At 44.1% G+C, this 12,873-nt stretch overlaps 1 protein-coding gene across 4 annotated transcripts in view; it reads left to right on the forward strand.

Annotated features, from left to right (window-relative positions):
* Positions 1 to 3,051, forward strand: part of ABHD6 (abhydrolase domain containing 6, acylglycerol lipase) — a 38,158-nt gene extending 35,107 nt beyond the window's left edge. For all 4 annotated transcript variants that reach the window (XM_088472756.1, XM_088472754.1, XM_088472755.1 and 1 more), the window contains exons 8-9: positions 1,396 to 1,496; positions 1,992 to 3,051. In XM_088472756.1, coding sequence (XP_088328882.1) covers positions 1,396 to 1,496; positions 1,992 to 2,168 — 278 coding nt within the window. In that variant the 3' untranslated portion in view covers positions 2,169 to 3,051. The remainder of the gene's footprint in view (positions 1 to 1,395; positions 1,497 to 1,991) is intronic.
* Positions 3,052 to 12,873: the final 9,822 nt, after the last annotated feature.

Consider the following 12,873-nt stretch of genomic DNA (forward strand, 5'->3'; position numbering starts at 1 on the left):
GATGCCGGGCGCCGCGAGTGGACAGCCACGGGGGGGGGGGAGGGTTAGGTTTAGGGCTCCCGGGGGGGACTTAGGGTTAGGCACCCCACCGGGAGGGTTAGGGTTAGGCTGGGGGAGCGAGGGTTAAGGCTAGGGGGAGGGAGCTTTAGGGTTAGGCACCCTCGGGGGAGGTTAGGGTTAGGCACCACCCCGGGGGACTTAGGTTTAGGCAGCGGGGAAGGGGGGGTTAGGTTTAGGCACTTAGAGGGGGGATTATAGTTAGGCACAGGGGGGGAGGTTAGGGTTTGGCACCCCTAAGGAGGGTTAGGGTTAGAAGGGTTAGGTTAGTAAGTACTCACCTACGGACGATCGGGATTTCCAGCGCTGTCGGGCTGCCGCTGCCATGATCTCTTCATTTGTCTGCCTGCCACTGTCGCGATTCGAACTCCCGGCCATGAAGTGGCCCAAGTTAATGATATGCCACATTGTACTGCTGCCAGTACACATGCTGCATAGTACCCTCAGTTCACATTATGCCACACAGTGCTTAAGGGGAATTTCCGGGAACCTGGCAGACAACTGTATGACCTGGGTGCAGTAGAGTTAGGCCCTCTAAGCCTCTGGACCCGATAGCAATGGCACCCCCTGCACCCACTATGGCTGCGCCCATGCCTCCACTTATGCATTTTAGAATTTTTTTTCTAAATCTCCCCTTTAAGCTGGGTACATACTATATGATGTGTGTACCCAGCGACAGCACGACGCAATGGAACGTTATATCGTGCCGGCCGTGCACACTACAGGTTCTGATGTACGTCTGCGTGATATATCATTCCATGCTGTATTTAACAGCATGGCGTCGTTCATTGCATCGTCCCATGTGCTGCGCAGTATAGCAGAAGGGATATTTGATGAATGACCACCATGCATGTGCAATCGGGTGTACACACTATATGATCCACATATTCAGTTTGGCTGCACAAGTGGTGGGGCTGGCAGTGCAGATCCAATCGTTTGGCAATTATTCTTCATAGTCAATTCACACAGTGGACCTCATTCAGACCCGGTCGCAAGCGCTGAGCGCTCGCAACCGGGTCGATGTTAAGGCCCTGCGCAAGCCCTGGAGCGAGAGAGAATTTCTCTCGCTCAGGAGCTCACTACAAAAGGGGCGGCTGTCGATGGTGATCGACAGCTCGACCCGTTTTGTAGGCGGGGTCAGAGTCCTCCCTGCAAGGCGGATGGCCAGCGACCACGCACGGCACGCTGTATATTCGACAATTACAGTTATCAACAAGTAAAGGAAAACTATATTTAAAGAGTTTTGTAACGGATTTGTGATAAGGTGGTGTTGATTATTGCATGCTGTAGTGGCACATGGCTGATGTTATATCCTTTAACACACATTGTTCTATTCAGTATTTATAGACATAGTGTCTGAAAAATCACGTCATATGCTACATGAAAACATGAAGAAAATTGCCGTTCCTACTCAAATAATCTGGGGCAGACAAGACCAAGTAAGTTGCACATGTTGGCAATTCAATGACGATTCTTTAAAACGTACAAAAATGTAAAAAAGAAGAAAAAACAAACAATATAAAACATTATTTTAAAAATGATGCATAAAATCAAATCTACTATACAACTTTTTTTTTCTTCCCCTGTCCAGAATAATGTATGATAGAGAAGCTCCCTTCCCTAAACCGTTTTTACACACATCAGCTGAGACGCGATGTACAGATTTATAGCCTAACCCCCAGCCATTTACAGGCTTTGGCATATATTATTGTTTAACAGTTACTTTAATTGCTTTTAAAACGGCCCCAATATCCCTTTATCTATCTATCTATCTATCTATCTATCTATCTATCTATCTATCTATCCCGTACAGGATTTCGGGAAAAACGTAAACTGTAAATCCAAATAATATTTTCAATAAGCCTCATTCACTGCTTTCTGGTACAATACACAGGGAAGTGAGGATCTCAGTAACACTGTGTTTTATATCTCAGGTGCTCGATGTTTCTGGGGCTGAAGTCTTGGCCAGTGCGATACCCGGCAGCCAGATGGAGATACTTGAAAACTGCGGCCACTCTGTAGTGATGGAGCGACCTAGAAAGACAGCTAAACTCATGGCGGACTTTTTATCCTCCCTGCAAAACACAGAGAACAATAAAAAGCATGATTAAAGTTCAGGAATGCCAGGGACACTGAATGGTCCTCTCTCTATACTGTATTACTCTGAGCTACTCAGGGGGATCTTGTAGAACTCTTAGGAAAATAGTTTAGTTCCTTGCGAACACGAGACAAGAACTAATCGTACGCAGAAAATTCCCACTGCTGCAGAACATTGTGTTGCACGTGATGGACACTGATTAATGCTGCTGTAGTTCCTTGACGGTCATGCAGAAGTGTATGGGTTGTACATGGTACCTGGGGGGATTGTAACTTTTAAAGCCTGCATTCCCCCACAATAATCCTGATCCACCGAACTGGTTAAATGAACACCTTAAACCACTCTATAAATGTAAGATATTTGCAGCCTGTCTACTATACAACGTGAGCTGTAAAAATATTTGGTGGTAGTGCAGATGCCCCTCTAATGTTGATGGCTGGTAAAAAAATTCCATTATACATGCCTGAGTGATGCACAGTGTTGCTACACTGGCTGAGTATATATATATATATATATATATATATATATATTACGGTGAGCAGTATATGAATAGCTATTGTGCCTTGGAAGCAATGTTATGCAGATAACACTATGAATAAATCAGCTTAAGGTGTGTACACACGGTATCTCGTTCATATCGTTCACTTTTATGCAGTGAACAACCAACGAATGCCCAACGATGTGCGTTCCCGCTTGGACGATAACGATATCTATGGTCGTCCATACATGCAGGTAATTTTGGACGATTTCATCACGATTTACATGTTCAGAGATGTGGCAGGATGACTTCACCGAAAGATATCTATCATAGATATCTCTCAGTGTGTACACCCAATATCGTTTGTCTTGCACTACAGAAAGTTCAGGGGAAATCGTTCAGTGATATCGTTGGTTGTGCAGATTGTACCATGTGTATGCAGCTTAAGGCTGGGTACACACATAAAGATTTTCTGTCCAACCATCCAACTAGTTGATAGGTTGGAATGAAATCTGGTAACGTATGGGAGTAACTGATGATGAGCAATTTGCTCCTAAATCCAGAAAACAGATGAAAATGGTCATCAGACAAGTTTGTTAAATGTTTGATCTAAACAATTTGTTCAAACAACAGTTTTTGTCCATTTTCAGGGAGCAAATTGCTGATTGTCATTTGCTTTCATACCTTACCAGATTTTCATTCCAACCAATCAACCTGTTGGATGGTTGGACAGAAAATCTTTACGTGTGTACCCAGCTTAAGACACAGTGGGGATGATGGTGAATTGGACAACTCCTCTTTGCTTGGCATAAAATGAAATCCATTTTGTGCTGTGTGTGTTCACAAAAATAACCACACACATATGTACGTATGCAGTTGTACTCGCACCTGACACTTGTGCCTGCTTTCAACTGGAGAGGTGGGAGGGAAGGGATGGTCTATTACAGGCTGATTAAGAACAAGGTCATGTCATTGCAAACAAAGGCAGACCCACACAGGGAAGGGTATATGCCTGTCAGCAGCTGTAATCAATTGCAGGTGCAGAAAAGCTGGTGCAAATACATACTACTGCTAATGATGGGTGTTCCCAGCACTAGCTAGACACTTCACATTGCTCATCTATATATTGTATCATTTTGTGGGCATATTTGAATAATAATTTTTTCGCTACTTTCATTTGTATGCGAGAATCAACGTTATAGCTGATGTTACCCCTGTTTTAGAAGGTTTCTTTATATTTAAATCAAACATAATAGCAATTGTATATTTCCCTGTAGTACTTTTCTTCTGATTATGACCTGGTTGGGTGTTAGTGTACCTGGGTGTAAGTACGCCTCACATAACCTGGAGCATAGGCTACTAGTGCAGAGCTGGATGCGTTTTGTGATTATGACCTGGTTGGGTGTTAGTGTACCTGGGTGTAAGTACGCCTCACATAACCTGACGCGTAGGCTACTAGTGCAGAGCTGGATGCCTCTTGTGATTATGACCTGGTTGGGTGTTAGTGTACCTGGGTGTAAGTACGCCTCACATAACCTGACGCGTAGGCTACTAGTGCAGAGCTGGATGCCTCTTGTGATTATGACCTGGTTGGAAGTTAGTGTACCTGGGTGTAAGTACGCCTCACATAACCTGGCGCGTAGGCTACTAGTGCAGAGCTGGATGCGTCTTGTGATTATGACCTGGTTGGGTGTTAGTGTACCTGGGTGTAAGTACGCCTCACATAACCTGACGCGTAGGCTACTAGTGCAGAGCTGGATGCGTCTTGTGATTATGACCTGGTTGGGAGTTAGTGTACCTGGGTGTAAGTACGCCTCACATAACCTGGCGCGTAGGCTACTAGTGCAGAGCTGGATGCGTCTTGTGATTATGATCTGGTTGGGTTTTAGTGTAAGTGTAGTGGGTGTAAGCACGCCTCACATAACCTGGAGCGTAGGCTACTAGTGCAGAGCTGGATGCGTCTTGTGATTATGACCTGGTTGGGAGTTAGTGTACCTGGGTGTAAGTACGCCTCACATAACCTGGCGCGTAGGCTACTAGTGCAGAGCTGGATGCGTCTTGTGATTATGATCTGGTTGGGTGTTAGTGTACCTGGGTGTAAGTACGCCTCACATAACCTGGAGCATAGGCTACTAGTGCAGAGCTGGATGCGTTTTGTGATTATGACCTGGTTGGGTGTTAGTGTACCTGGGTGTAAGTACGCCTCACATAACCTGACGCGTAGGCTACTAGTGCAGAGCTGGATGCCTCTTGTGATTATGACCTGGTTGGGTGTTAGTGTACCTGGGTGTAAGTACGCCTCACATAACCTGACGCGTAGGCTACTAGTGCAGAGCTGGATGCCTCTTGTGATTATGACCTGGTTGGAAGTTAGTGTACCTGGGTGTAAGTACGCCTCACATAACCTGGCGCGTAGGCTACTAGTGCAGAGCTGGATGCGTCTTGTGATTATGACCTGGTTGGGTGTTAGTGTACCTGGGTGTAAGTACGCCTCACATAACCTGACGCGTAGGCTACTAGTGCAGAGCTGGATGCCTCTTGTGATTATGACCTGGTTGGGAGTTAGTGTACCTGGGTGTAAGTACGCCTCACATAACCTGGCGCGTAGGCTACTAGTGCAGAGCTGGATGCGTCTTGTGATTATGATCTGGTTGGGTTTTAGTGTAAGTGTAGTGGGTGTAAGCACGCCTCACATAACCTGGAGCGTAGGCTACTAGTGCAGAGCTGGATGCGTCTTGTGATTATGACCTGGTTGGGAGTTAGTGTACCTGGGTGTAAGTACGCCTCACATAACCTGGCGCGTAGGCTACTAGTGCAGAGCTGGATGCGTCTTGTGATTATGATCTGGTTGGGTGTTAGTGTACCTGGGTGTAAGTAAGCCTCACATAACCTGACGCGTAGGCTACTAGTGCAGAGCTGGATGCGTCTTGTGATTATGACCTGGTTGGGTTTTAGTGTAAGTGTAGTGGGTGTAAGCACGCCTCACATAACCTGGAGCGTAGGTTACTAGTGCAGAGCTGGATGCGTCTTGTGATTATGACCTGGTTGGGTGTTAGTGTACCTGGGTGTAAGTACGCCTCACATAACCTGACGCGTAGGCTACTAGTGCAGAGCTGGATGCATCCTGTGATTATGACCTGGTTGGGTGTTAGTGTACCTGGGTGTAAGTACGCCTCACATAACCTGACGCGTAGGCTACTAGTGCAGAGCTGGATGCGTCTTGTGATTATGACCTGGTTGGGAGTTAGTGTACCTGGGTGTAAGTACGCCTCACATAACCTGGCGCGTAGGCTACTAGTGCAGAGCTGGATGCGTCTTGTGATTATGACCTGGTTGGGTGTTAGTGTACCTGGGTGTAAGTACGCCTCACATAACCTGACGCGTAGGCTACTAGTGCAGAGCTGGATGCATCTTGTGATTATGACCTGGTTGGGTGTTAGTGTAAGTGTACCTGGGTGTAAGTACGCCTCACATAACCTGGCGCGTAGGCTACTAGTGCAGAGCTGGATGCGTCTTGTGATTATGACCTGGTTGGGTGTTAGTGTACCTGGGTGTAAGTACGCCTCACATAACCTGACGCGTAGGCTACTAGTGCAGAGCTGGATGCATCTTGTGATTATGACCTGGTTGGGTGTTAGTGTAAGTGTACCTGGGTGTAAGTACGCCTCACATAACCTGGCGCGTAGGCTACTAGTGCAGCACTGGATGCGTCTTGTGATTATGACCTGGTTGGGTGTTAGTGTACCTGGGTGTAAGTACGCCTCACATAACCTGACGCGTAGGCTACTAGTGCAGAGCTGGATGCGTCTTGTGATTATGACCTGGTTGGGTGTTAGTGTAAGTGTACCTGGGTGTAAGTACGCCTCACATAACCTGGCTCGTAGGCTACTAGTGCAGAGCTGGATGCGTCTTGTGATTATGACCTGGTTGGGTGTTAGTGTACCTGGGTGTAAGTACGCCTCACATAACCTGGCGCGTAGGCTACTAGTGCAGAGCTGGATGCGTCTTGTGATGCCTGTGCCTCAGCATATGGGGCAAGTACGCTATGTACGTGTGGCTTTTAGAGCTTCATTTTTGGATGTATGTGTGTCCAGCTCAGCATCCAGCCCCTGTGCACTTTAGGTGATTTTGGCACACATGTTGGATTATGTGGAATTTCTGCCACAGTAATGCTTACTAGTTTATCAGACCATGAAATATACCATTTATACTCAAAGACCCAAGTGTAAGTAAACCCATATAACAAACAACAGTCCCATGTTTATTGAATAAGGAGGGTTAATATCTAAGTAAAAAAAGTCCTGTATTGCATAGCAGCAAATCAGAATAATTTATTGTCCTTTTGGTTAAGATCAAGTGTAGATGCCATGTATGCTATAGGGCTTATAGGCGCCCCTAGTAGACCCTGCAATGTCACCTGGTCCATCACTTACTGTTAGCACGGGGTGCCCGAAAATGCACTTCCCACTATGCAATTTCAGTTTTCAGGCAGCACTATTTTTTCCTCTTTTGCCACAGTCTTCTGCCTGGGGAAAGGACAATTTTTATATTCCTGGCCAAAAGGCTGGGACTTGAAGGCACTACTTATTTATTGCTCGTGATTTGCACCTACACATCATGCATCCATGTTTTTTGTGTGTATTATCTCTTTCAGTTTGTTGAGGAGTTTGGGGCACACCTTTATGAGCGAACCTCTCTCCAAGTTGTCGGATGCTCCCTACTTTTGTAGGGAGCTGAAGATTTAGATCTCCAGAGAAAGCCAAAGCTAAACTCACCCGAATCTTGCCTACTAATGGGTCTTGGGGGGCAAGGGTTTGGGGATTTCCAGGGGCCACCCTAGTATTGAAGGGAAGTGTAGGACTAAAGATACCTTTTTTCCACCCCAAAGGGGCCTTGGGCATCTGGGGAATGTGGTTTTACCCTGCACTGGGTTATTTGGAGCACACAACTCTGGGCTCAATATTAAAATATGAAAGCAACTAATAAGACATTTTCTTTCATGCTCTAATTTGCACTAGACCAATGTTTCCCATATCCAGTCTGTAAAGCACCCTAACAGTACATGTTTTCCAGGTCTATTGCAGAATCGCAAGTGAAATAATTATTACTATTTGGGGAGCTTTTAAAATGGACCAATCAGTAACTAATACACCTGTAGTCCAGCAAGGAGATATGGAAAACATGCACTGTTAGAATGCCCTGAGGGTTTGATTTGGACAACCGTATACTAAATTATACCTCCCAACTGTCAATACGTGGACCTCAAAAAGGGTGGAGATTTACCCCAAAGTGAATGTTTCTGGGTGGATCAGGTGGAGTTTGGTGGATTGGGACAAGTTTGGGCTGATTGGGGGGGGGGGGGCACTTTTTTGTCCTGATTTTGCTTTGCAAAGTGTTAGGAGTTATGTCTAGAAAGATCAAAGCTGATAGGTTACTATGCTTTACTGCACTGGAAATAACCCTGAATAGTATAAATTAAAAAAAGGATATCACTTATTTTAAAAACAATCCAAACAACTATTCTACAAATTTGCTTTGGAATTTACCTGCTATGGGCATTGTTGCATTAAATCTGTTGCCCCAAAATATCCAAAGCCATAGAGTCCACGTCACGTTGTAAGCTAGCAGTACAGGAAAAAGAAATCCGTCTATGCCTCTCCCATAGAGCTGAACAAAAGTGTCTAATGATTGTCGAAGAATTGCATTCTCCTGCAGCAAGTAAGGGGGTTGTAGAAAACAGACTTTCCTCATTAAATGTACATTTCATGCAAACACTGAAAGTAAGAGCGTAACTGGAAGTGCTAACTAACCTTTACATACGCACCTGGGGGTTCATGCAGAGTTGAATGCAAGTCAGCAAATTGCTCCTGCATTACGTGCACAGAAATCAACCGTCCTCTTGATCTTATGTCTGTCATCACTATCAGTGTAAACTTTCACCAGCCCTATACTTGGTGCAAAATGTCTGTGTATAATTATGTGTGCCATCTGCTCTGCGTAGCCGGCAATGGCACAGACTCGCCCTCAACACACCCTCACTGAACTTAGCCTATGTGTGAATACCCCATTGCTACCAGTAATGGCCCTTCCCCGACAAGTGTAGACGCAAATGAGCTGCTTACGACTCTGAATCAACCGTAGGCACGTGCTCCACTACGGAGCATGAGCAGTGGGAAAAATGCAATATACGACTTGCATTCTAATCTACGTCTACCCCATTGTGTGCATGTTCGGGAATACAATGGCCGAGAATCCCTGCTGACTAGAGGGAACCACACCAACGTCAGTGACTATGGAATCTCATACTGCTACCTGTATATGCATTAAGGCAAAAACTTGGTCGTCTCATGGAGATCACAAGAAACCAATGTTGTTTTGCAGATGATGCTAAAATCGTGCTCCTGTAATAGCCTATACAGTATTTGCATTGATACACATAGCCCTAATGTCTGCAGAGGGATATTAATAAAGAACCAGCGCTTGTTTGTTGAAGAGCATGTACAATAAATACAACTACTGCTGTAAAAGGTTAGAAAGGACTTCCATGTTGTAAAAATAAAGTACTGTAATTATTCATAGTATCTAATGATAAATAATTTCTATTCTTTTATATCCATCCTGGTTTCCTTATTTTTCCTCAATAACAAAGATAGAAAGTATGAGAGTGGAGATTATGTTATAAGATCTGTCACAATTGCAGATGTTTCCGAATTCTGTAACCCATAGCAACCAATTAAATGGTCACTTTCACTTTATATCCAGAGCTCAACAAAATATGTCCTTTAGTATCTGGTTGTAAATCTATTAAAAGTCCAAACAAAGCTAAAATATGAGTTGCTTTAAAGTAATGGTGGCCCTGGGGTGCACCACATTTTTGTCTACAAAAAGGATTTGACATTTCCATGTCTTCTGAGGAGGTTGAGATTGGACCTCATCCTATACTTCCACTGGGATGCCTATTGCACCTTTCTAGACACCCTAAAGGTGCATACACACTGTCAAAACTGGATTATTGGCTGAGACAAGATCAGTTTAAAATTGAAGCGTGCGCGACGCCATCTTGCAAATGGCAACTAGACTCCATTTTAGAAACAAGAATCTGCAAGACGCCATTTTGTGACCAGCGTCACTTCAAGTTACAACTCAGGAGCTAAGAACAGATGGCAATGTTTTTGTTAATCTACCAAGGGCAACTGGAAAAACAAGCTTCCTGAGTAAAAGTAAATAGAATAGACAATGGGTATTTTTACATACAAATTGGGAATCCCTGGATGCAGACAAAGTATAGTTGTAGCAATTGTAATATAATCCAGGCATTGATCTACACAATTGGATTTGTCTGAATCCTAAACAGGTCTTAACCCCACACACAGACAGGATGGCCCCAACTTCACAGCTTGAGATGATAACACAGTTTCCTTTGAACACAGGAAAGGTGGGGGCCTGCTGACAGAGGGCATGTGGAACTATCTGGCTCAGCATGTCACACTGCTAAAGTGCACCCATCTTCATACACACATTAATACATCTTTATATCAAACCCCGAATACTCACACATTACATATTCACACATAAGGTTTAATAAGCTTTAAAGTGTATGATTTAAGTTGGTTCAGTTAGTTTAAATGCTGAGAAATAGAGATATTTGATAACTAAGGTATTATACATGCTAAGTCGTGTTTGGAGTTGTACTGATGTGTACTCTTTTTACAGTATTCCAGTGTTATCAGTGGGGAGATCGCATCATGCATACTCGAGTTATGAATCGCAGAGCCTACAAGCAACAAAATATATTTTAGGAACAGCTGTTAGGATGTTGCAGGGGGCGTGAAGAGGAAATCCCCAGCTGTTAGAGGCAGGGAGAGTCTATTTGAACCAGCCTGTTAAATGTGCTGTAACAGATGCTTCTCCCCTGGGAACCAATGACACCAGCAACAAACTTCCCTATTGTCCTGTTTATTCTGGGGGGGTATAATTATGTGTGCACGAACGCTGGTTCTCGGTCTTCGTGCTGAACACTGTATGACTAGGGGTCTCTTGCTGATGCCTATCTCCGGGTCCGGAAGCGCCTGCGTATGTATACTATACTTGGGTCTGTATAATTTTCCTTTTGCGCCTAAATTGTGTCTTGATCAATTGCGTGTAACTGTCTGAACTTTTACCTGAATAACACTTGTGCTTTGGAACCACAGATTCCACGTCTAAGTCTTTATTTATGGTATGACTGCGTACGCAAATTAGCGTCATCCTTAGAGGATTATAGGAAGGGTTTTAGAAGTTACAGGCAGGGGTATATAGAGGTTCATTTTAATATTAACAACACGGACAGATATATTGTTACGATATGAACGATAACGATATCGTTTAACGATATATCGTTCATACTGTTCATTTTTATGCAGTGAACGACCAACGATGCGCGTTCCCGCATGAACGATAACGATATCCATGATCGTCCGTGCATGCAGGCCAATCTGGACGATATTGTCAACTTTGCATGTACAGAGATGTGGCAGGATGACTCACTCAAAGATATCTTTCATGTCGGTGGTACAGATCGTCCCGTGTGTACGCACCTTTAGACCAATGTAATGAAAGCATTCACACAAAGGACACATTATACAGATAGCCCTGGTGTCTCCTCACACTCATTCATGTAAGACATCAATTAGGCTAAATTGACCATTATTTAAGGAGGCAAATCTGAAAATTTTAATTTTGGTGGTGCTAAAGTGGCAGTAGGCTGGACTTCTAAGTCACGTTTCTTTTCTATTTTCACCAAGTGAATTTTTCAGGGAGGATCTTATGTTTACTGGTTTACGACAATTGTGGAAATTAGCAGTGTGTGGCTTCAAGTGTAAACTTGTCCCTATTTGAATAGAGCATCGTCACCGCAATCTCCTTCTCGGTGTCCATATCACACCAGCCCTCATACATAATCACTGAAGATTAATTCATTCAGGTTAAGATCTGTTGTGAAAATAATCTGTAAAAAGCTGTCTCAGAAATTAAATCGCAACAGGAGCTGAGAAGTCTTCATGGGAGCCGCTGACACACACTGCAAACATGGGCTGTGGACCATCTGTTGACACAGGTAAATTAATAGACATTTACATATTTGCATAAACAAATCTATTTTCCTGTTCTGTTAACTCTTGAGGTTCTTAAATATTGAATTACCTGAGCTCAAGTCTACTATATGTATATTCATTTACTGAAAGTGTAGTAGATATTTGGTTTAACAGATGTACACAGAAAAGCAATATTAGCTGTTTATACTGAATTATATTTAACCTATCCATGTAGCTTCAGGCGGGAGCTCAGGCCAGTTCAATGGGAAACACTTTGACTGTGATCATTCTATATTTTTTTCTTTATTTAACTAGTTATTTTGTTATGTTTCTTCTTATAATGATAAATGTAATGGAAACTATCTTATTTGGTTTTCTCTCCTTTAGCGCCGCGAGAATGTAAAGACTGGTAAGATGGGTTTACACTATATTACATATGATATTACCAGCACACCAATATGTGTAGGAGAGAAGATTGAGAATATATTACAGTAAAAGAAACAATATTAAACAATACATATTAATATTCCTTTACATGCATTTGTAAGTTGTAACGTGGACTGGGAATGGTTTATCAAAGGGTTTGTATCGATCCTTTGGCTCGATTTGGGATTGTTACTTGCATATTTAGAAAGTGCGATTTTCGTCAGGGGAAAATCAATCTTTTCATGTCACATTACTGATTCGAGTATGCGCACAGTGGGCCTGATTCAGACCTGCTTGCAAGCGGGTCGATGGCCGCGCGTGCGCGAGCCCCGGAGCGAGGGTGAAATCACTCACTCCGGGGCTTGCAGCAAAATGGGGTGGCTGTCGATGTTGATCGACAGCTCGCCCCATTTTGTAGGCGGGGAGGGGGGGGGTGGCTGGACAAACGGAGGCGTTCCTGAAGGAACGCCTGCCGTTTGTGGGCGGCCCTACTGACATCACCAGTGATGTCAGTAGTGAGCTTCCAGCTCTATTAGAGGCTTGCGGCTTGCGGAAGATGAGACCCTACCACAAGGGTCTTGTCGCAAGCCCGATGGTCGCGACCATCGTGACTATCATCTGGCCGGTCGTAAAAGCTGTTGGTGGTCACCCACAGCTTAGCAAGCGGCCAGGAGGCCGTTTTAAAGAAAAAAAAAAAAAGCCGCCCTGATTCAGAGCAAACGCTCACTTTTTGCGAGTGGCTC

The sequence above is a fragment of the Taudactylus pleione genome, unplaced genomic scaffold (genome assembly GCF_031769625.1).
Source record: "Taudactylus pleione unplaced genomic scaffold, aTauple2 ptg000128l, whole genome shotgun sequence".
Lineage (NCBI taxonomy): Eukaryota > Metazoa > Chordata > Amphibia > Anura > Myobatrachidae > Taudactylus > Taudactylus pleione.